General features: G+C 35.7%; 2 protein-coding genes across 2 annotated transcripts in view; one reads left to right on the forward strand and one right to left on the reverse strand.

Moving 5' to 3' along the window:
• Positions 1-18,992, reverse strand: part of WDR27 (WD repeat domain 27) — a 64,510-nt gene extending 45,518 nt beyond the window's left edge. Inside the window, exons 1-17 of the mRNA XM_083348815.1 lie at positions 18,797-18,992; positions 17,956-18,097; positions 16,533-16,657; positions 14,979-15,092; positions 14,380-14,431; positions 13,586-13,656; positions 12,773-12,884; positions 12,148-12,283; positions 10,187-10,290; positions 9,809-9,876; positions 8,698-8,831; positions 7,437-7,504; positions 5,665-5,743; positions 3,421-3,495; positions 2,902-3,008; positions 2,622-2,711; positions 416-537 (exon numbers count right to left, since the gene is read on the reverse strand). Coding sequence (XP_083204941.1) covers positions 416-537; positions 2,622-2,711; positions 2,902-3,008; positions 3,421-3,495; positions 5,665-5,743; positions 7,437-7,504; positions 8,698-8,831; positions 9,809-9,876; positions 10,187-10,290; positions 12,148-12,283; positions 12,773-12,884; positions 13,586-13,656; positions 14,380-14,431; positions 14,979-15,092; positions 16,533-16,657; positions 17,956-18,097; positions 18,797-18,991 — 1,794 coding nt within the window. The 5' untranslated portion in view covers position 18,992. The remainder of the gene's footprint in view (positions 1-415; positions 538-2,621; positions 2,712-2,901; positions 3,009-3,420; positions 3,496-5,664; positions 5,744-7,436; positions 7,505-8,697; positions 8,832-9,808; positions 9,877-10,186; positions 10,291-12,147; positions 12,284-12,772; positions 12,885-13,585; positions 13,657-14,379; positions 14,432-14,978; positions 15,093-16,532; positions 16,658-17,955; positions 18,098-18,796) is intronic.
• Positions 18,993-22,873: 3,881 nt separating this feature from the next.
• Positions 22,874-25,468, forward strand: LOC310631627 (UPF0669 protein C6orf120 homolog; the record flags this gene model as incomplete). The annotated part of the gene is made up of 2 exons (XM_083348219.1): positions 22,874-22,970; positions 24,906-25,468. Exon 2 carries the CDS (start codon positions 24,911-24,913, stop codon positions 25,466-25,468), a length of 558 nt encoding a protein of 185 aa, XP_083204345.1. The 5' UTR covers positions 22,874-22,970; positions 24,906-24,910.
• Between the last annotated feature and the right edge of the window lie 440 nt (positions 25,469-25,908).

Consider the following 25,908-nt stretch of genomic DNA (forward strand, 5'->3'; position numbering starts at 1 on the left):
AGCAATAGATAAGCATCCAGTCTTCTGCTGAGTGCCCCTTTGGAGAAACACTTCCATTGTTACAATGCCTTGACCTTGACCAAAATAAATTTTGGGGAAAAAATCTCCTTTGAACCTTAGAAAGATTATCAGGAATCATGCTTCTGGTGGTCCCAGTGAGAGATTCAAGATTTATATCTATTCTAAAAATCAGGAAATATTAGAGTGGCCCTAAGTTGGCCAAGAACTGCAACTAAGACAAATTGGTATTGTGAGCATGATAACTAAAATGTGAAATACCATTGATTTTTTTTAAAAAAACCTTTGTTATTAAGTTATTAATGTGCAACATATTTCAAATATATGTAATTAGTATGTTTTTGGTGGTCAAATGGAATACAGAGTATTTCAAATCTATTTCACTTAAAAAGCTTACCAGACATAAAGCGGGTTCTGCACTGCTGACTGACCAGATCTTTAATGTTCTGTCTTCGGAAGATGAAACAAGCCAATTGTTGTCATGGCTCCAACCAACTGAGGTAATAGCACCATCGTGTCCTAATAAAAATAAATACATTTCAAAATGATCATACATTCTTAGGAAATCACAAAGCAAAATATATCAATCAGCTATACTATTGTACAGTTGGAAAAACAGGATGTTGCATTATTTTTTTTCCTCTCCTCTCTCTGAAACTGCAGAATGTTCTGAGGCACCAAGAGTATTTACCATTACACTCCTGGATACAATCCAAGGTATTTTTATAGAAATATTGATGTTCCCCTGTGCATACTCATAAATTCATATAGAGACAATAAGGGTATCTGTGGGGAAATGAGGACAAATATCAAATGGCAACTAGGAAGATCAAATAAAATCAGTACCTAATATGATGCTTTTCTTTTTTCCACAGACCACATTTCATACAGGAGGACTTGAGAAGCAAACTTTTATAAAGAAAAATATATGTATACACCCCTGGGGGTTTAACTTAGGGAAGTTAATTTTCACTCTCCAGGGTAGGACACACATATGTTATGATGGACTGAGGGGGTGGGGGTGGGGGCAGCCAAGACATGCAGTGGACAAAGTAAAACTGATGTTATTTTGCAAAGATATGCAATGGGAGCAGGGTTGTTTTTTTCTAGGTATGAAGCCTAGAATTTACAGATGTCTGTTTTGTTCACCAACAAAAGTCAATGGAAAACTGTACAAGTAATCCTTACTTAACCACCATTCATTTAGCAACCATTCATGTTACAATGGCACTGAAAAAAAGTTATTTGCAACTGGTCCTCTCACTTGCTATCATCACAGTGCTCCCCACAGTCACATTGCTATGATCCATCTCTTGGCAACTTACAACAGTTGCAGCATCCTGCAGTCATATAATTATCATATGTGACCTTCACAGGCAATGTCCAACCAGCAAATTCAATGGTAAAGCCAGCAGATGGTCACAAGTCATAGTTGTTTAATAATGGTGGGTGATTTGCTTAATAACCATGGCAAAAAGACTATAACATTGGATATGGTCTATACCAGGGGTAGGCAACCTCGGCTCTTTTATGACTCCTGGACTTCAACTCCCAGAATTCCTGAGCCAGCATGGCTGGCTCAGGAATTCTGGGAGTTGAAGTCCAGGAGTCATAAAAGAGCCGAGGTTGCCTACCCCTGGTCTATACGATACCTCAATTAATGACTGTGCTGTTTAAAAAAATATTTTCCGGTCCTTATCCAGTAAGTTGAGGACTACCCTGTGCTTCTTTCTATTTACAGGTTGTTTTCTATAGACTTAAGTGGCACAACTTCAGGGAACATGAAGAGCAGCAAAAAAAAAAGGGAATTACGGTCCTTATGCGGCACATAGGCTGCCCATTCTTGCTCGATGTGAATTGGAGATACCATAAGAAAAAATATAAATAAAATCCTGGTAACACACCTAATATTTGTAACTTCACATACGTTTAGTTGAAATTACTAACGTTAATATACTTAAAGGTCCTAGGCTGTCCCCTAGTGCCTAGCAATGATATTTTACTGATTCCATTTTTTATAGAAAAATTCTCCATTTTAACCATAAGAAATCTCTGTCAGCTAAGAATAAATGGTACAAGCCTCGCTTTTTAACAACTCTAATAATTTTTGGAATAAAGGGAAAACTTTCTTCCCCTAGGGAAAAACATTTCCTTCTGGAGCTGTCAGCCATGTATACAATTTTACTGTCAGAACTAAAGTGAAATATGTGTCCTTAAAATGAGGGAGCCAAGACTTAGTAATGTTATCCCTATGCCTTTAATTAATATAGAATAAAGTGGAATTATTCATCTTTGTGATCTGTATAATATGTTTCCATTAAGAAAAAATTACCTTTTTAGCAGCAAGTCATATTCTGGTTCTTATATACATTAAGATGAGCTACCTTAGATCTTCTCACTTGGCCAACCTCTAAACAGATCTATTCCAGTTGTTAACTGATTTTCCTATTGTATTATTTTCATAAATGCAAGAAAATTTGTTGAATTTGTTCTGGCTGTTTCTGTCCTATTGTTTGGAATTTGGAATTTGTTTTTATCATATTGGATCAGAGGACAAAGAAATAAGGATAGCAAAGAACAGAAAAAACTAAACATTAATTTACCTGAATAAACAGTTGGTTCTCCTATAAGGTTTGATTTGAATGCCAGCAAAGTTCTGTCAGCTAAACCACAAGCTAATAACTCTCCATTTCCTAGAACAAGTAACAGCAAATTAATCTAATATAAATAAAAAATGCCAAAAAATATAGACAGATAGATTCCCAGGCCAGAGTTGGCCATTGTGTAAACACAGAACTGGTTAGCTTTAAGATTGCCAAGTACTCCATCAAATAACTATTAATATCAATAAACCATAGAAAGTTGTCATTTCCCCCCTCATACCTGAATGCTGAATACAGCATATGGCAGTTGGTTTATCAGTTACAGTAATTTGCCTCACACTTTCAGTTGGAGGAGATTTTCCAAGTGGATAGTCTTCCTTATTTTTTCTTCAATAATAAAACAAAAATAAAAAGGGAAAAGAACAATTAGTGAAACAAGAGTAAAGGAGATTTAGCATTTCTTTCTATACTACTAATTTTGAATTGTGCAAATACTGTATACCACAAATGATAAATTGTTGAAATAAATTTAATATTTTACTTGGTTATGTTATACTATAACTGCATTTTAATTTTAATTTTAACTGGGGTTTTATTTGCTCAGGGACGGATATAATTTTTTAAATCTGTTTTTAACTTTTGTATTTTTTGTTTTAACCACCCTGTAAACCGCCCTGAGTCCTTCGGGAAAGGGCGGTATATAAATATAATAAAATAAAAATAAATAAAATAAGATAATGCTAATGTGCTTTTGGTATTAAACAAGTTTTCGTAGTCATTGAACAATTGTACTACTTACTGTCTCCAACTTCTCTTGCATTCCGATGTCAATCTATTGTGCTTTACTTTTGAATTTGGGGAAAACATCACCATGCTACAACAGGGAAAAAAGACTAATATATATGATGATATTTAGCACTCTATTACCAGTAAATTCCAGCATCAGAAAAAAAATATTTTCCTAAAGCCCATATGAAACAAGTAAGAGTTAATATCTGCTCCATACTCTAATCAATGGTCAATGCTTTCTTCTAAGGCAGGGGTAGGCAAGCTTGGCTCTTTTATGACTCGTGGACTTCAACTCCCCGAATTCCTGAGCCAGCATAGCTGACTGAGGAATTCTGGGAGTTGAAGTCCACGAGTCATAAAAGAGCCAAGGTTGCCTACCCCTGTTCTAAGGCAATTTCATTTTTATAAAATTCACTCATCAACTGCATGGATGAATTTACTACAACGTGGTACTTGGACATAATTACATCCATGAAGCAAGATTTTTTTATTAAAAAAATGATCTACTACTAATATCTATATCAACAATTACAGTCCTGTTGTATGTTGTGCAAGTTTTAGAAATTTGAAAGTAAGTATAAATATTTAAACAGTATTGCAAATACATACATACAATTTCTAGGCTGCCCACATTCCAAATGACTCTGGGCAGCACAGTACGAAGGAAAACAGCTGCAAAATAGCCACTATCAGGGAACAAAAACATTTGTCCACATAGCTAGCAATTCCTGGAGTCTGTTCTTCCATCTCAACCCAAGGCCTGAATCCCAATTTTTTAGAGAACACTTAAGGATGGCCAAAGTCTAGGCAGATCACCAAGGGGATATTATTCCAAAGGGCAGTTGAGATAACAAAGAAAGCCATTTCTGGGTTCCACTAAATCAAGTCTCTTCAAACTTGGCCCTTTTATGACTTGTGGATTTCAATTGAACCTTGGTGGAGCAGTAGGCTAATGTCTCCTTAAGTAACACCAGCTGCCTGCAATTAGTGCAGGTTCGCATCCCACCAGGCTCAAGGTTGACTCAGCCTTCCATCCTTCCGAGGTAGGTAAAATGAGGACCCAGATTGTTGGGGGCAATTAAGCTGACTTTGTAATAATGCCGCTTGGGGTGTGTGTGAAAGCCCTAATAAGCGGGCATATACATAGAATGAAGGCTACTGCTAAGCTTGTAAGCCGCCCTGAGTCTTCGGAGAAGGGCGGGATATAAATGGAATTAAAATAAAAAAAATAAAAAACCTCCCAGAATTCCTCAGCCAGGCACACTGGCTGAGGAATTCTGGGAGTTGAATTCCACAAGTCATAAAAGGGCCAAGTTTGAAGACCCCTGCACTAAATAAAGTTACTTAATTGATGGGACCTGAAGAAGCCAGCTCTGTGAGAACAGAGGACAGGAAACTTGGTAAGAGACTCTAAGATAACTACACCTTATGCCCTATAGGAATGAATATTTAATATGCCTTGAGTGACACAACTACTATTTAACAAAGGAGGGAGGATTAGCAGTAACAGAAACACAATTGCAATCTTCAACACTTTTATCCTTTTTGATTTAGGAATATGCTTCTAAGTATACAAGCAATACCCCTTGATATCTTAAATCTAATTAAGATATCGTGGTTGAGGAAACATTTCATTTCTGGCTCTATTCCACCACTAAAATAAAAAAATTATATATATATATATATATATATATATATATATATATATATATATATATATATATATATATATGCGCAAAATAGAAAAATTGATTAATATGCAAAGATTGTTCTATTTGCAGAACGGAAATTAAAATTTGGATGGTTTTAGCTCAGAGTCCGAATTTTAATTTTATAAAAATAGTTAAACATTTGTTTCACATTAGTTAGTTGGACTCAGCTTCCAAAATTAAAACTGGGCATAATGAAGAAATTTATAATTTTATTAATGAGTGGTCCTATAAATTATCATTTTAGGTAATCATAGTATTACCAAATTTGAACTCATCTGCATGGATATATTAAATTAAACTAGTATTTTAAATTCTTTATTTCTTATCCTTCAGCCCACTTTACATTAAATATATACCAAATCTTTATGTAACTAAAAGAGACAATTGTTTTTATTTATTTATTAAACTTTTATGTCTCCCATCTTGCCGAGGTGACTCTAGGTTGCTTACAGATATTCAATAAAAATACCACCTAAAACATTAAAACAATAAACTGTTATTAAAAGCGACAAACTAAATTTACCAGTATAATTTGCACTCACTGTGGTGCTGATGTATAACCTGATGATTTAATTTTGTTATGAAAAACCAATGGCTTGTCTTTTATTTGGGTTTTCGTACCTAAATTAAGAAATATCTATAGTTAAAATCAATTTAATAGCTAAGCATCAAGAAATACATATACAGAGAGAAACTAAAAATATACTTTGGATATCATGAGTCACATATATCAGGTAAGGGGAATTCCACTAATACAAACAACACCTGTTCTGTTAATATTATCCATTCCAGTGTTACATGGACACAAAAAGATATGCAACTTTCTTCCCAGTACATTTGTTAGACTAAATAATTCTATTTTTAAATCACCATTTTAAGCTAAGCTAATCTTAAATTATTAAAAAAAATCTTTTAGAGACAATAAGAAACATCAAAAGACATCAGACACAATAGAACTTATTGGTCAAGAATGTATATATGGTTAGAGAAAATGACTAAAAAAAGAAACATAGATTTTAAGCCAGAATTATTTTTGTTAGTTATGATTGTAGGAAATTATGAGAAGGAATGTGTATATTTAATGTTACATGTATTAACTGCAGCAAGAATTGTATATGCTCAACATTGGAAAGATGAAGAATTACCAGCGTAGGAATAATTAAGAAAATTTTAGATTGTGCAGAAATGGACAGGCTGACAATGAAAAAAGATTCAGAATACTTTAAGACATGGGATATATTTTATCAATGGCTAGAAAAATGAGGTAGAGAGAAAGGAGTTTAACATGTATTAATAAATTAAACAACCCAGATAATATGTTGCTGATAAAATATTAAGGATTTGTGACTATAAAAATAAAATATTGAACAAAAAAGAACTTATTTTTCTAGTATAAGAGCACTTCATCAATGGCCGATGATGGGCTGAATTTCCTTTCAGTTTACCAGAGGTACTTTAACCTGGATCCTTATATTGAGATGGCCAGACTTGATAGCTTAAAAGCCTGTTTCAGCTGTATGATTCTAGGCATGGACTTCTTTTGTGTTATCCAATGATTTTAATGGATAAAATGCATTCAAATCTATTTGTACATATATTCTCATTAAAAGAATGGGAAATTTCTTATGGGAAAGAGGGCCCTGTCTGAATATCTGTGATTCCATATCTGCAAAGGATAACAGAATATACAGTAACACTGACTTCCTCTGAAATATGTTTCTATTTATTTCTCTAGGTTAGGAATTCCACATTTTAAAAACTGGAGGAGAAAATCTGTGCCTGGAGAGTATTTCTGCTATATTTCAGAAGATGATGCATACAAGAAGGAATTAGGTCTTTTGATAAGATTCTTCTTTGATACCCACAATTAAGTGTAGCCACTAGACAATCTATAGCATTGATACTAATAGTGTACCGAGGTGATAAGATATGGACAAGAGTAAGTTGGTTTCTGGGAACGCCTGTAATTAGTTTGGGTAGAATATCACTAACAAGCTTGGGGTAAATTGAGGCTTTGGTCACATTTGTGGTAAATAATTCTGCTTGCAAGAAAAGGTTGTTATGTGAAAACTTTGACTTATCAAATATTGACCCTTGTTTGCCTATCTGGTAAAGACCATGGCATATGGTGACTTGAGATGGATAATGAGTAAATACTTCAGAATATGAAATAATGAATAAAATGGGGAGGGGGGAGGTAAATATAGCTGACATTCAGCCCTCAGTTTCTTCCTTTATTCAATCTTTGGTTTGGGATATTAGTTTCAATGTATTAATCAAAGGATTTAATCACTGCAGAATTTAACAAATTTACCTGTTTTATTTACAAGTTTGGCTTTTTCCTTCTTCGGGTACAAGGGAGAGGTCACAAGAAGAGGATGTCTAAAACCACAAACCCAAAGATATAATTATATATTTAACTCTACAAGATGCTCATAACAATTGACAGAAGAGCAACACTAGAGAGATTGCTCTCAGGATAAATGTTTAATTCACTACAAATAATAATAGATCCCTGGTACTGCAATCACCTATATTACTTATTTATGAACAGCTCAAAATGCAGTCAGAATAAAGGATTTTCCCATTTGATACATTTTTGCAATCACATCTTAGTTGACAGAAATGTGCTAAACTGGTGCACGTTAATAACTGAAGGAATGAGCAATGAAATCACAAAATTCTTCCATCATAAATTGACATGGTGATCTTAAGTAGGCCACTCTTGTTTTTGGCTTCAGGTCCCTGTCTACCAGTTATTCACCTTATATGGATATTGCAATCTAAATAATGCAATTTTATAATTAGATAACCTAAATTGAAGATAACCTGCATTAAGCATATCCAGTAATTTAAAATACCGTAATTAGGACATTGTTGTTTTCTACCAAACACTAAGAATAATGTGACACATAGATCTTGTTTTGAGATCACAAATGGGACTGGAAAGTCAGTTGTTAAGCACAGTAGTCTAAGTGATCTTACTTCAGCTTTGCTTTACAGACCTGTGAAAGTTGTAAATGCAAGGATTGGTTGCAAAGGTACGTTTTCATCACTGTTGATGCTGCGAACACTCTCTAAACAAGGCAGTCACTAAATGAAGACTACCTATATATTATTCATAAAAAGTTGTGGAAAAAGATGTTTTATCTATTACATTTTAAATTAAACTTGTTACCTAGATACAAAATTGCTTATGTCTGTTAGCAATATATTTTCATAAATGTGGATGAGATGTCCAGTTTTTAATCCTTTTCACTCAGTTTTTAACCATTTCTGCTGTTATTATTAGGTGTATTTAATTGTTACTAAATTCATCTTCACATTCTTTTATCTCTACTCTAATTCTAATAGTTCTAATAATTCTGATTCTAATAATATTCTGATCTCTTATATGATTATTACTATTTATTAAATTATACGCTGCCCGACTTCCAGTGACTCTGGAATGTTTACAAGCTGTCAAAAACATTTTCAAACAAAGAAACTATAAAAAGAATAAAGATGGCAGAAATAACATCAATAAATAAAAGGAACTGAACTTTAAATGGGGTTAAGTAAAAATGATTCTTTACCTTGCAACAGCAGAAAAGCCTTCCTCCCTTCCACTTAAAAGGAGACTATTCTGCCGGCATCTCAACAGGGCAGCAACGTTAACTTCCAGTAAAACAATATTGTTCTCCAACATAGAAGTTAGCAAACAGGAAACCTGCAGAAAGAAAACCATAAAGCATTTCTCTCTTTAAAGCAAATAAATCCCTCCCTGGTAAAAAGGTTTGTATCGAAGGAATGAAATTCTGCTCATGGAAGATCCATCTGGGAACCTTGGTTGGAGGTTAAAATGGTAGAACTTTGGTCCAAGAATGAGAGATACAGACCAAAAAGGAATAGACTTTTCTTGTGCTGAGAGAATAGGGAGAATGAGGGCTAAGTCTCAATCCTGGTGAAAGGTGCATAAAAGGGATCTGTAGGAGAGCTTGGTGTTGATGAACATATTGGGAGAATGGATACATTAACTATAGGCTGGGGATGTGGAATTATTTTAAAGGTGTATGTTATTGCTTTGGTCAGAGGATGATATCTCTAACCCCACTCTCTTCTAGCCCTGATGATGTTACTTAGTTGGGGTAATGAAACGTCTGCAAGAAAACAGCTAAGCTCTGAGAGCACCATCTCAACTCTGAGAGCACCATCTCAACTCTGAGCTACAAACATTCTCCTTTATTGATGATATCTCTGTCAGTGGAGAGCCTCAAAGGCAGTTTAAGTGGGGAAGGCCGCTGTGCAGCCAGGAGGGACCATATTTGGGAGAGGAGAATTACAGCATTGATGGATAGGGATATTATGATGGGAGGCAAGGATTTGTTACGACAAGAGAAGAGAGGTTGGAAAGTTTGCAGCCAATTTCTACTTTTAGCCCTCCGATCTCCAGTCTTGAACAAGATAATGGAATTGCTGAGAGTCTTGGGCTCAAACTGATGCTGTAGAACTTTAGGTGGGTTGATGTTTGTATTGTTGGATGATTTATTTATTGTAGAAAGTTGTATTTTTTTCTATTTTCTATTTTTATTATGTGTACTTGTAAACCATTTAAATTTGAAGCAATTTATACCACACCAAACAAAATTAATTTGCAGTTTTAAATTATATTGTCTTATATTGAAAATTTTAAAATCAATTTCTCACCTTACCATTGACTGCCTTCCTCCTTAAAGCACAGGACCCAGCAATCTGGATACTAAGACCAGTGAAATCTTCACATGCAACCAAATATAAATAAAACAAAAATTTTAAAAATTCATTAAAGCAATGATGAGATCCCGAGTCCACTTCATTTCTCATATGCATTTTGAAATAATACACAAAATATTTTAATTCGAACATTTCTGAAATGTATTTCTAGTGTGATAATCACAAATTAAGAAACAAATAAATGTTAATGAATTGTTTATCTGTATATTGTTCACTGCAAACAGAAATCAAAGTCTTCCATATATGAAATTAATGTAATATTTATTTATTAAAAGAGAGGAAAAAGAGTACAGATTATCATAAATATATCACCTTTGTAATGTAAAGCAGCTTCCAACTCAAAGTTTGCATTGTTAATTATGAATAAACCAGTAGAGCTTCCAATCCACAAATACTGGGTACCCACATCAGGAAATCTACACAAAAACAAACTATATTTTTTTTAAAAAAATCCTCAAGTATCTTCATTTTATATACAAGAATATACTTTTACATGTCATGGCTGTATGAACTGGAAATTATGCACAGATAGAATTTCTAACACTTAGGATCTGCAGCCTTCTTCCAAACAACATCTAAATCTGTTTTTCAATAAGTGCTCAACATTGCAAGATAATTACTTAGAATTAATGATCACAGCAGTGTCAGAAAAGGAACCCTAAATGAGACACAGTTCAAACAATATCACTTCCCTGCAAGATGCAAGATGAGACTTTTCTCTGTTTTGATTTGTCTGATTTATAATTTGTATATTTATATTAAAAGCTTTGGTATTCTACATTATTTAATTATCACAATATCCCCACTATACAATAACCTTGGACAGTTATGGTAACATTTAAACCTACTACAGAATATTATACACATCTATCTGATTATTTTTTCCATATTGTTGTTGTTGTTAGCTGCGAAGTCGTGTCCGACCCATCGCGACCCTATGGACAACATTCCTCCAGGCCTTCCTGTCCTCTACCATCTTCTGGAGTCCATTTAAGCTCACGCCTACTGCTTCAGTGACTCCATCCAGCCACCTCATTCTCTGTCGTCCCCTTCTTCTATTGCCCTCGATCTTCCCCAGCATTAGGCTCTTCTCCAGGGAGTCCTTCCTTCTCATTAGGTGGCCAAAGTACTTGAGTTTTAGCTTCAGGATCTGGCCTTCTAAAGAGCAGTCAGGATTGATCTCCTCTAGGACTGACCGGTTTGATCGCCTTGCAGTCCAAGGGACTCGCAGGAGTCTTCTCCAGCACCACAGTTCAAAGGCCTCAATTCTTTGGCGCTCAGCCTTTCTTATGGTCCAACTTTCACTACCATACATTGCAACTGGAAAGACCATAGCCTTGACTATACGCACTTTTGTTGACAGGGTGATGTCTCTGCTTTTTAGTGTGCTGTCTAGATTTGCCATGGCTTTCCTCCCCAGGAGCAAGCGTCTTTTAATTTCTTGGCTACAGTCCCCATCTGCAGTGATCTTGGAGCCCAGGAAAATAAAATCTGTCACTACCTCCATTTTCCATATTATAATGTAATAAAAAAACAGTGTGTTATAAAATATAAAATAAAAAACAGTTGCAGGAATTGGGTATCTCTAAGGTAAAGGTAAAGGTTCCCCCGCACATGCGTGCTAGTCGTTTCCAACTCTAGGGGCCGGTGCTCATCTCCGTTTCAAAGCCGAAGAGCCAGCGCTTGTCCTAGGACGTCTCCGTGGTCATGTGGCCGGCATGATTAGACGCCAAAGGCACACGGAACGCTGTTACCTTCCCACCGTAGTGGTCCCTATTTTTTCTACTTGCATTTTTATGTGCTTTCGAACTGCTAGGTTGGCAGAAGCTGGGACGAGTAACAGGCGCTCACTGTTACGCGGCACTCGGGATTCAACCCGCCAAACTGCTGACCTTCTGATAGACAAGCCCAGCGTCCTAACCCACTGAGCCACCGCGTCCCTGTCTGGGTAGGTCTAGTTTAATGAAAAGAAGGAATAGAGGTGACACAATAGCAATGTTCCAATATTTGAGGGGCTGCCGCAAAGAAGAAGGGCTGAAAGGCAAGACACTTCTTGACAGTGTGAACAATTAATCAGTGGAATGACTTGCCTCCAAAAGTTGTGAGTGCTCCAATTTTTTTTAAGATTGGAAATTTTTAAGAGGAGATTGGACAACCATTTGTCTGAAATGGTATAGGGTTTCCTGCTTCAGCAGGGGGTTGGACTAGAAGACCTCTAAGGTCCCTTCCAACTCTGTTATATTACCTGCACTTCAGCTGAAGAACCCACTCACCTAGATTCTTCATCACCAAAATTTGCTGGGTTATCACAGTGTTCAATTCTAAGGATTGGAAAGGTAGTTTCAACCACATCTTCTTCTTCTTCTATATTGCTTCCAGTAAATGTCTGAGAAATATTCTGCTTCTGATCTGGGAAATGCAGAGGTGTGATTATACCAGAAATAGATTACTAAGATATTCAATGAAAACTACAAGAAAGTGTAGCTTAATAAGTTTTATTAAATGTGGATTTGTTGGTCAATTTCTGTGGTGAGATTTTCAATTATTTTACGCTGAAATACACTACATTTCTTATTTGTAGTTTTGGAGTAATGTATGGTTTAGGTTCAGTTTTGGAGCAAAAAATATGGTACAAACTCAGCAAAGCACATCATTGCCCATCACCTCTCTTCACCGACTTCATGTTCTGGTAATATTGGCATAACAAATTTAAATAACATACAGCAGGGATATTTCAACTTTGTCTTAATTTCTGAGTTGTCCTTAATTTCTTTATGAAGGCACTTCATGTTTGAACAATAGAATTAATATCTTCCAATCAAAAAGTGTAAATTCGTACAGCACATATTCAATTATTTGCCAATCAGTAAATTGTAAAATGTCTTTGCCCAACATTACCCAAATGTTCAAACTTTGTTACTTTGTTGTAAAACTTTTTCCTCTCTTTCTTTATATTAATATGAATCACACAGCGATATTGATGTCCACTAATCAAGCTGAAGATCCACACCTGAAAGAAAAAGAATACAATTACTGTAGCTTACTTTTTCACATTAATCACGGTAAAAATGTTTTTAATTTTATTATCTCAGTTCAGTGGTAAGCATGTAACCATTGAATTGAGATAATATACCATATTTTTTCAATACAATGATTACAATTAAAACCCGCAGTTTCTTAAATTTCACCAATGTTTTGGCAACCAACTTCTTCTATTTTGACTGGCTTATAACGTAGAAATTAAAATCACTTTTCCTGGCATTACAACTTACTTTTTATAATTGAAGTATAAAATGAGTGAAAATCAGCAATCACTATATATGCAAAAGTTATATATGTATATAAAAGAGAAATGTATAATAGGTGTGTATGTGTGTGTATGTGTATATGTATGTATGTATGTATGTATGTATGTGTGTATGTATGTATGTATACACACAGAGAGAGAGAGAAAAACAGTAAAATATTTTCTATATATAATGATATTTTGGGAATCCCAAGTTATACATGAAACAATTTTTTTAAAAAAAAATCATGGAAGAAGGCAATGGTCAATTACCTTGACATTTAGAAATAGATTAATTTGAGACTTTAATAGAAGGTGTATATTATTGAACTATGATCTAAACCGGCTCATCAGAAATGAAATATGAATTTTCTAATATTATAATAGTAAATTACAAATAGTCACACTGTGTATATATTTGTTACCTGTCCATCTGCACATCCAGTGATAATCTGTTTATTTGCTTCATCAATAAAGAGACTTAAAAGAGGAAACGCTGTAAAAAAAAGTCCTCCTTGTTATTAATGTATTATAATACAAACTCTAGCACCACCTATAGTTCATTTAAAACTATTCTATAATACAAGCAGTCCCCGGTTTTGATAACCAGTTCCATTCCTAAATTTGCCTTTAATCTGAATTTGCATATAAGTCAAAGTAAAACTTACAAATGGATTGCTATGTCTAAAAATGGCAAATGGTGTTATTCTTCCTCAAGTGAACACACTGCTGATACTGCACAATGTTTTCATGAATTGCTGAAAATAATTGTATACTAAGAATGTGCAACTTCAGAGGTTTGAATATCACACTATTCAAACACATATTAATCACAACTCACTTGTATTGCACAAAGGTGCTGCAGACAAAAGCATGAGTTAAGAATATAATTTATGTTTTCTGCCTTCCCCCATCTCACAGCTTCTCCATTTCAAACTCTCTTTCCAGAAGCTGCTTTTCAAAATTATTTAGAAATCTTTGGTTGAAAACTTTATTTTATTTATTAAATATATATGACCCCTGATTCCCAGAGATTCTTCATTCCCATGCAATGAATCTTTATGCTTCATACCCTTGCAATGAATTTCTTATGGATACAGAACCACTGTTGAATAAGTAGCTACAGCAACTGCCCATTCTGCCAAGCAATAATACTAGCACACATTGTTTTATAAATGGAACATAGGTTGGTAATGAATCGTATGCATCTAAAACCTACCTGTTATTACTGCTGATTGATATATTAGCAGTCCAATACAGTAATCCCAAACCTTTTGAAAAATACATGAGATTAAATAGTCAATTTATATCACTATGAAAGCAACCAATGTGATGCCCTGTTAACAACAACAACAACAACAACAACAACAACAATAATAATAATAATAATAATAATAATATCAAAATTTCAAATAAATTATTCACTACACTGCTAGCACTTCTAATCTATGGAATTAGCTCCTGATGTATACAGAAAATTACACCTACAATTTACCTAATTTAGTATTCACTATTCCTCAACCAAATATAAAACAACAAATTTTTCAGAGGAAACTAGATTTGTTCTATGCTCTTAAAATCTAATAAGTTTTCAACTGATTTCACAGTAGGAAAAATATAGAAAACAAGCAATACAGAATGACCAAAAGTTAATGATATTTCTTGATATTACAAAGTTTGTAGTTCTCTTCCTAATATGAATTTTTTTTATAATGCTTACTTCTCTGGTTTAAAAATCTCCATTTTATAATATTGAAGTGATTTTACTTTTATAAGTCTGCAGTGAAAAAGAACAAAAGACAGAAACAATGGACTTACCTTAAAACTTCTATCTTCAGAAATCGATATAAGTATATTTTTCTCCCAAGTACAAAATTCAGCAGCAGTTACTGGTGCTAGATGGCCTTCTAGTTCAGAAAGTATCGCTTTATCCTGCCATCAGTACAGGAAAAAAAGTAAATCATATTTGTTCGATTTGACAGAATTTGGTTATTTATAACGTTTTAATAGATTGGTGTGAAAAATTATAATGCTAATATGGTCACAGACAAATTTAACAACCATGATTGATTTAATCAAATTTAATTAAATTTCAAAGCTACCTTACATATAAGGGGAAAAAATCCCTCAACCTTATCAGATATCTCCTAAGGCTAGCAAAGCCACTGAACCACAATTCTGTTTTAGGTATCACTTCCATTAAATATGAAATGAAATTCCATTGCCACTTTTAGGCTTCTCCTCCATGTCTTCTGTTACATTTACCTCTATTTTAATACTAGATCTAATTTCATTATATATCTAGTTAATTTAAAACTGATTACAAAAGCTTTGCACCATTCATATTTAAATTAAATCAAAATAATTCACAGCTTAGTTGTTGGACTGCAGGTATTTCATGCACCTACTAGAAGTAATATCACCAGTTGTAGCAAGTTTGAATTTACCCTGTTTATATACAGTAGCTTGCTCTGCCAGTGTGGTGGGGAAGCTCAATGATCATTGAGCTTCCAGCAAGCAAATCAAGAGCACAAAGATCAAGATGACACTGATCTCATATAGTTTACATTACATTCTAAGTAGTATATGAGCTAATTAAATATTTTACAATAATCAAAATGAGATGGTGTCATTTCCCCTAGACTTTAGTTTTAAATATCAAACAAATTACACATAGGCATTAACTAATCAAAGGCATGGATAATCCATAACATACTCAGTGTTATTGTTAATGTATGATTCTTCTTGTTCTATCTACGTGTGGAAGTCTGAATCAGTTTATTATCTTTATCCTTGAATAAAGCAACATAATCAGAGATAATCTGACTTATAGTTCATATCATCCTTTTGAATGAGGAAGGATATTACATAAAAAAATGGGTCTTGCTTATATTGTGAAGCTGGGACTTTGATCTTGCTTATACATAAGTTGAGAAAATACTGAATTGTAAAGCAAGCAGTTTTTATTGTTCAATGGGTTGCAAAGGTTTTTGGGAATACCTCCTAATATCACCACATTGTTACTTTGAAGGGGAAAAAACACTCTTCTTTTGCAAAATGATAAAAACAGCTTTCAACTTTTGCTTATTCTATGAAATAGTATATGTTAATAAGTATTTATTTTACAAACTACATATGCAATAGAACTGTGCAACGCATTTTAAAAAGAATCTATGGTAGGGCTGTGAAAAGCATTTGGAATGGAAGCTTTGCAAATTATTCTGCTGCAATCTTTTCCACTACACTAAAGCAGTGGAATCCATTGGAGGATACGGATGTGATTTTTTTCAAAGGCTATTCAAAAGAATTGTGTGCATTAGCAGCCACACTAGTGGGAATTCCAGTGGAAGCATGTTCTAATATGGTTTTTACCTTTGCATCTAGCATGTAGATTCGATTACCAGCACATACTGCTACAGTCTGATCATCTGGACTAAAGCGAACATAAAGCACCATCCCCAGAAGTGTCCCTATCACAATACCTTGTGGCATTAACCCTGCCATAATTGAAACAAATCATTTAATTATTAAAATTATTCCATCAACTGAAGAGTCAGCAGTGATAAGTAAAACAAATATCCTAATGTCATACAAATGTTCTGAAAAAAATAACATGGTTATTACATCTTAAAGAACTTCTCACAACATCCTATGTGTCTTCTCAGAAGTATTCCCTATTGAGGTCAGTAAGTTTATAACTGTATCCAGGTAAGTGGATTGAGAGGTACAGCTAAAGCAGCCAAATTTTTCGTGTTGCCCTTCTACATTACAGATTCATGGAAAATGGATAGAAATTCAAGACAAATTCAAATCTGCACATTGCAAGCAAATGCGATTTTGAATGTATTAGAAAAATAATACACAGTGCTTGAGTTATAACCATTTATTCAACAACCACATGAAGTTACAGACACACTGAAAAAAGCGACTTATGGTCCTCACATTTATGACTGATGCAACAGCCCCACAGTGACAGGGTCAAAATTTGGGTATTTGGCAATTGGCATACATTATCAACAGTTGCATTTTTCTGGAGTTATGTGATTGCCATTTGTGACCTCCCTAAGTGACTTCCGATAAGAAAAGTCAATGAGAGCAATCAGATTTTCTTAACTGTATATTCACTTAAGAACTGCAGGGATTCATTTAACAACTGTGGCAAAAAAAGGTCATAAAATTTAGTGGAATTCATTTAACAGCCGCCTTGCTTTACGATAGAGATTCTGGCCCTGATTATAGTCATAAGTCAGACACTACCTATAAACATACATGAAAATAAAAGATGGTTTTATATTTTTATACTGTTATATCAGTCAATTTTCTCTGAATATAACCTACATTTGTATTCAGGTATCACATATACTAGACTCAGAAATTGTTATTTGAAGAGATAAAACTTAACATTAATTTCTAGAAGGAACTAAAGATTACAATTAAAGATGAACATTCAAACTTGACCTTCCAATACAGGAGAAAGCAAAATATTTTAACATTGGACACAATTAATAAGATTTTTGAACAATGGAACCAGAAGTTAATAAGAGTGCCTACCTCTATAGATAGACTGTGATCCAGAAGGTTACTAATTCAGTTATTTCAACCACATATATCTCAATGTATTCCTATTATCTGAGTGAAGCATTCATTTTTTATGTATTAAAATTTTCTTCGGATTATGATTTCAACAAAACCTATTCAATACATATGCTTTGTTTGAATCATAATGCAAAAAAGCTAATCTATTTTCCATTGTAAAGAGGTTCCAAGTGTATTAAATACAGCACCAAAAGCAGACCTTCTAGCACCTTCTTTGTACATTCATCCAGATTCCAAACTATCACATAATCATGGGAAGCAGAGCAAAGAAGGAGAGGATTGACTTTGGTCCCAAATGCCAGTGCAGTAATCGAGTGGTGATGACCTATTAAGCGTAATGGCTGAACAAAAGAAAGGAAAAAAAAACATTTGGGTTATTTTAAGGCGGATGCAGTGCACAAAATCAAAAAGTGTAAACTTCTTTTGAAATGTTCTTTATAGGCCTTAAGGGAAATATACAGTATAGATAAAATCATATTAGACACAGCAATATGCTTTATTGCTCCACCCTCACTTTAGCTTTCTAAGACTGCCTTCCCTTGCAAATATCAGTCTAGGATACGTTTTAGTAGGCAAAATCCTGAAGTAAGAGAAAGAAAATGAGGAAATATTTTTTCCATAACATTCTGTATGTGTGTGGGAGGGGGGACTTGTAAAAAAAATGAAAATGGGAGAAAATGAAATATGGGCAGGTTCACAAGTACAAGATAAGGATGGCTGAACCCTAGTAAGTTCTGTGAATGTGGCAGGGCAGTCGTAGGATGAAAACTTCATCTGGAATTGCACTAAGGAATCTGACATAAGGCAAACACAAAAATATGTTGCGTGTTTGCCATAATAAATAGATGATAGAATATCTATTTAAATATGAAAATATGTACTTTAGGTCATCACTGGTATCATATTTGCTGTTCCTGGACATATGCTTTTAACCACTTCTATATTCATTTCAAAAGGATTGGCACAAGTGATGCTTGTGGATTGCTTTCTCTAAAATGTTATTTTCAGCATTAATGCCCACAAAGAAACTTGTATTTAACCTGACGGTAGGGATCATCACTCATATTCCAAATACAAAGTTCATTTCCATTTAAGGGAAAAGCACAGTAATGGAGGCTACAAGCCAGTTGAACATGTGATTCTGGTACTTTTGATCTAAATACTTGTTTTTCAAGAACAATGTTGCTGCTGTTATATCCATCTTCAGTGGAGTACAGGTCCATGAGGTTTTCCATAGTATACCTGAGACATAATAAATTGGATATAATTATATCACTGATTATATTTAGAGGTATTTTGTATTTACATATCATTCGCAATATTGTGTACAGTATTTTATCCTTAGTGAAAGTAGCTCAGGGTCTAGTTTAGTCTCCCAAACTTATAAAAATAATTGAATAATTCTCATTTAAATCATTTTAAGATAAAGTGAATGATACAATTTATTTAAATATGAATTATTACACTAAAATGTGCAATTTCATAAGATAAGTCTGAGGGACTGCAGATAGATGCAGGAGTTAGAATTTCTGAACTCTAAATTCCAACAATTCTATCAAATACAAGGGATAGGAATTGCTGTCAAACAACTCTTGCTGCTTTAAAATAAAGTTGGTTTCTCCAGAAGATGGGTTGTCACCTGCAATTATTTTTGCAATTTACACTGAAACAATCAACACTTAAGAGCCTCTTTCTGGAAAGCATACTGAGACATTTTCTTTCTTTTTTCATCTGGGCATTTACAGACTAGAGCAGGTATCCTCAACCCCCAGTCTGTAGACCAGCATCAGTCCATGGCATGCCAGAAACTGGGCCGCACAAACAAGTGAAGCCCCATCCAGGGGATGCAGGCATCATGTGAAACCACGCCCCTTCCAGTCCGCAGAAAAACCTCTCTCCATGGAATGGGTGTCTGGTGCCCAAAAGTTTGGGAGCTGCTGGACTAAAGAATTCCTAGTGCTACCATTCAAAAAGAGTGCACAGACACCCAAACTGTCCTTCCTCGGTGGATTTTCCTAAAAAGAAAGATGGTAAGAGCAATAAGGAATTTGATGAAATTCTGTGATGGCCTGTAGCAATTACTCAATAAAAGCTTTGCTTGGATGCACTCCAGACTATGCAATCCGTAGAATAGAATTCTGTCCCTTAATTAAAATTAGAAAATAAATTATAGCATAGGATTTTATGAACTATATAGGCCCTTCATTATACAAGTACAAATCATATTATATATGGAAACCTAGATTTACAACAATCCTCTAGATACCATTTGAACATTTCAGATATTATCAGTTGTGATGTGAAAAATGAATATATATTACTGGTTTTAACTTGTTCCTGGTCAGAAAGAGGACATTGGGAAAAACATAACAAAAATTGCTACAGCAAAGAGCTGGGATTCATGTGGATCTTTTTAAATTAGGCAAGGAAATACCTCTGCAGGCTCATTGTTGCCTTTTATCTTTAGTTCTTATGGTCCTCACAAGATCACGTTTCCTTGAAGTACCATAAAGTAAGCTTATTTAAGGCTTGCTGCATTATATGAACCCCGCTAGCTTGGTTTATAAAACGGTTTCAGATCTGGGTTGCAAATTTCTGGCCAACCACTCAACAGCAACAAAGAGCTCGCTTGTTATGTCTCATTGTTGCCAATCTAGTTCTTGTCTAGATTTTGGGAGGTCAGATCAGGTACCTCTAATTTTTTTATTATTATTATTATTATTATTATTATTATTATTATTATTATTATTATTATTATTATTATTATTATTATTATTATTATTATTATTATTATTATTATTATTATTATTATTATTATTATTTAGTTTTGCAAGCTGCTTGAGCCCAGGCAGTTCCGCTTTGCTACCGCGGAGAAACCAGCCACGGGGCAGCCTGTCGTTGGACTGCACCCGGGCTTTTCTGCGAGAAAGAGGTCCGCGAGAGAAAGAATCCTGGGGAAGAAGTGAACTTCGTCGGGATTTTCTCCCGCGAGGATCCCACCGTAACAGTGGGGCGTGAAATATCCACGACTGTTGGGGAGAGGGACGGAACGAAAACACGACTGAGTACAATGCAGAGTCCTGCAGCAGGGCAGCCCGGTCGCCAAATATGATGCGCGCCGCGCTTTTTTCAACGTGGTGGGCAAATCAGCCCACGACGACGTCAATCCCAAAGAAGCCTCCTGCTCGGGAAACGGTCCACGTTATTGTCTTTACCGTGCCTGGCTGCCAGGAGTGTTGGTCACCGCCTCTCGTATGCAAGATTAGACGATGAACATAAATCCTTCCCGGCTGAGCGCCCGAATGTGACGGCCGCCTGGTTTCCTAGACAGCAACGACGCTTACGGCAAGGCCTCGGAGCCAATTCTAGACGTGGCTTCGTCTTCCTGTGGGCTTCGTTTCAAGCGGTTCCGAAGAGCCGGGAAGAATTGCGCTGTTCTGTATGGGATGGAGATAAGACTGCTTTTCTCCTTCCTTTTCCAACCGGTCTTTAAGGGTAATACGCCAAGCTTAAACCCGATATGTGGGCGATTTGTCTATCCATCTCATTTTCCTGGAGGGAATTGGATCTTTGAAAGTTTGCCTGCAAGTCCAGAATTGATAAATTGTTGCCTGTATGGATTATGAACGGTTCCAGAAAAATGATTGTCTTCTTAAAGAACAAGTAATCAGAGTAAAAAGAGTGTTCCTAAACATACACTATTCAAGGGGGTTACTATACTATGTTTACTGTATGTAACAAAAAATATAGTAGATTAAAACATCTATATTTTTCTCTTATGTTACGAGTGCCATACATAATTAAGAAAACTCAGTTCCAAAAATGGTGACTTGAACAATTAATTATGCAACTTAGATTTTCACTATTTTACCTTAAAGACATATTCTCTAAATCAAAATGATCATTCAATTCTGACTTAATAGATAATTAATGCCCAGTTTTGTATAGGCTGCTGATCCTGACCTCTGTATGCTAAACTCTTAGTTACATGTATTGTACAGAATTCCTGCCATCTAAGCAGTTGATTTCTGTACTATAACAGATTTATATATGCAAAACTTTATATTTATATATTTACAAAGACAGAAAGACATACCACAAATATGTATTTATGGTATGCATATAAACATACACATGTATAAAACAAACTGACCTCAGACTTTTTATGCATCCCACTGCTACAGTTCATTATGATTGTATTATCCTAACACATTTCAAATATATATCTTTTTTCAAATATATGTTTTGAGGGGAAATGACCAAATGAAATATTTCTGTGAAAGCATATAGGTCTTGCAGTAATTTAATTTTTAATTTATTTTTTGTAGGAGACTTCTTCCATTTCCATGAGTTGTCACTTCATATGCAGCCTCTTTTAGTTGTATCCTGATAACACACCAAATACTTAAAGAACTTGCATTATGATATCACAACACACTTTTTTATATATGTCTACCTCCTTCACTATCCCCCAGCTTCCTTTGTGAACCCCTTTGGTTAAGGCAGCATTTCATATATGTGGCCAGACAGCAATAATAAAGGAAAACTATTCAATATCTTGTAGGTTTCTATCCCCTTAAAAGGAACGGAAGAAATTGATCATGGTTATTGCTACTAGGAAATCAGTCATACTTGCAGATTAACTACAAATCAATTCAATTATACATATATTTGTCAGTTTGTTTTATATTTTACACTTTTGTTAGTAAACTGCTTTGAAAAATGTTGCGACAGATGATTTTTTTTTTAATAGTCGGCTCTCTTTTATCTTGCCAGAAAGACATCTCATTTTTATGAATTAGTTTCACGCGCTGAGTAAAGTAAGAGAACGAGGGGCACGCATGTACTTCAAACTTCTCTAATAATAACAACAACGACAATAAACAGCCAATGGTTGCTGGCATTATTCCACTAGTACTACTAGCAAAAGTTCCTTTCAGCCAATGGTTGACCGCTTTTCAACCTCGGCTCACGACCTGTTTCCTGTTGCCACGGTGATAGAACGAGACAATTTCTCCGGATAATCCCTCCCAGCCATCGCTCCGCCTTTTTTTTTTTTCTCTTCCCAGAACAAAAATCCGTAGACCAGCTCGAGTCGAAATCTCGCGAAGCTACAGGGGAGTCTCGTGGTGAGCTGGGTTGCCGTTCTGTCAAAAGATTCCGGCGGCCTCCTCGATGGTGGCTGGAGAGCGAGCGAAGTGGCTCCGCGCTGGGGTGAGTTTGGGGAACAAACCGGAGCAAGCGAGCGGGGGGGGGGAAGAAAGGGGGGGCGCGGCCGAGGAGAGCTTCGCGAGCTCTTGCGCGAGGCTGGACCGAACGGAGGGTGTGGGGGAGTGGCCCGTCTCTTGCCTGGCAGTCTAAAAGGCGCTGCTGAAGAGTTAAAGCAGGGGTCTTCCAACTTGGCCCTTTTATGACTTGTGGACTTCAACTCCCAGAATTCCTCAGCCAGACACGCTGGCTGAGGAATTCTGGGAGTTGAAGTCCACAAGTCATAAAAGGGCCAAGTTGGAAGACCCCTGAGTTAAAGACTCCAGCGGCTTTAGGCGAGAGGTTCCTTCTCCCCAGCCTGGCAGACTCTTCCCGAAGCCCTTAAGAAGCGGGCGAATTGAGGGGAAAGAGGCGGAAGATTTTTCCTTCCGGACCGGGTTTCCAAATTTCTTTACGCTATCCTGGCGGGCCTTCTCTGGCGTCCACTCAAGAGCTTCGCAACCTCCTCTGCCTCTCTCTTTCCTGTTGTCAGGATTGCAAACCTCCCCGAGGTGGTGCATTAAATTGAGTGTAAAGAAATGAGCAAGCCGGCACTGGGTCCGTGGCCGCAGGGGACTTAAGTTTATAGCCCTGGCAACTTCCTACGTCGAGGCTAAATTCGGTTTAACTTAACACAGGAAGCCTCCGTTATTCGTGGTATAACGGAGCTTGGAGCGCGTTTCTATGGTTTCACTTTCACGTCTCTCCACTCTTTCCCCGCTGCCCCCCAAAGCCCTACTTAGCAAATTACCGTTATGAGGGGATTGATGTTACCTTTTAGGTTGTAGTTGCCTGCTTCTGACATTTGAAAAGCAGTGTGTATTCATCTTTTGTCCTGCGATTTCAGGACGAGGGGGGGGGGGGAAGAATTGCTTTTCCTGGGTATTGTAAGAGCCTGGGATTCTTTCTGCCTTCAGCATCTATAGATTAAGATAGGTTAAGATAAGCAGTTACTGTGGTGATTCTATGAGAACACGCTGCCTCTGTATGTTTAGGATCCAATCTATTTAGTGTGTTTATAAAATTACATTTGAAGCATGGTGGAAAATGTATGGAATAGCCCTAATTTTCATATTAAGCCTATAGTGGTATAGAACCACTGTGTACATCATTTAAAGGGGGGAAAAAAACCTGTATTCTACAGAAAAGCAAATCTATATAAAGGTAAAAGGTAAAGGTTCCCCCGCACATGCGTGCTAGTCGTTTCCAACTATAGGGGCCGGTGCTCATCTCCGTTTCAAGCCGAAGAGCCAGCGCTTGTCCGAGGACGTCTCCGTGGTCATGTGGCCGGCATGACTAGACACCAAAGGCGCACGGAACGCTGTTACCTTCCCACCGTAGTGGTCCCTATTTTTCTACTTGCATTTTTACGTGCTTTCGAACTGCTAGGTTGGCAGAAGCTGGGACGAGTCACAGGCGCTCACTCTGTTATGCGGCACTCGGGATTCGACCCGCCAAACTGCCGACCTTCCGATCGACAAGCTCAGCGTCCTAACCCACTGAGCCACCGTGTCCCTTTTATAAATAAATAAAATAAAATAAATAAAATCTATATACCCTTGTTCAAATTTAAATAAATCACGGATGCTTATTTCTGAGGCCATTTTTATGCAAAATAGCCTATTCCTATCATGTTTACAAAGATTATGTTTACTACTAAAATATTGACATGCTTTCAATCTGTGTTATCTAGTTGATCTTGACATCCCATTGGTATAAACATTTTCAGAAGAGTATCTCTGACTTATTTTCCAGGAGGAAAACCTTTCTATATTTATTCAATATTAATACAGTTTGCTTAAACTGTATTTTTTCTTGTTGTTGCTTTGTTACAAGAGTGTTAGAACATGGTATATGGAATTACTTCAGTCACAAAACAGGTTTATTTTATATCCAACACAGGTGTGATGGCCCATTACTACAAAAGGATACTAGTAATATTGTTTACTTTTCAAGGACTTCTTATAACAAGTGCTTTTAATGAGGATGGGGATATACCTGAAGAATGGATTCTCCTGCATGTAGTTCAAGGTCAGATTGGTGCTGGAAATTACAGCTACTTGAGACTAAATCATGAAGGGAAAATAGTGCTTCAGATGCAGAGTTTAAAAGGCGATGCAGACTTGTATGTATCTGATGTAACTCTTCATCCCAGTTTTGATGATTATGAATTACAGTCTGTAACTTGTGGTCAAGATGTGGTTTATGTGCCAGCACACTTTCGTCGCCCAGTGGGAATAGGAATTTATGGTCATCCCTCTCATATGGAAAGTGAATTTGAAATGAAAGTGTACTATGATCAAACAGTTGTAGAATCTCCATTTGGTGGTGGCTCATACAATCCAGAAGAAATGAAAATGAACCAGAAGTTTCATTCAACAGAAGATGAGTATCAAGACGAGGAATCCGTCTTCTGGACTATATTGATTGGAATACTAAAATTAATACTTGAAATTCTCTTTTAGATTTATAACTTTGGGTGTGAGCAATCTGTACAACTGATTGAATGCTGTTCTAAGCTGTGGATCGGAAAATAAAGCCATAATTATTTTTATAATGTAAACTTTTCCCAGTGCTATATTGTAGCAGGTACAGTATTTGTATGGTTTTCTCTTAACTGATCAGGGTTAACGGATGCTACAATTCACTGTGATTTTTCAATAAAACTTCAAAATTGTAGAAATATGAATTCATGCTCAGTATTTCAACACATTTGTTAATATATTCACAAATAATGTTATATATATATATATATATATTTTAAGATAGATATAGACTACCGTATTTCTTTGGCCAAAATAGAAATACTTACATGAGAAAGATTTGAAGAATGAATTTTGGAAAAGAGTTCATCTGCTTTCTCAACCACCATTAACCACCTATTATTTGAAGCAACCTGAATACA

Source organism: Vipera ursinii (genome assembly GCF_947247035.1).
Source record: "Vipera ursinii genome assembly, chromosome: 1".
NCBI lineage: Eukaryota > Metazoa > Chordata > Lepidosauria > Squamata > Viperidae > Vipera > Vipera ursinii.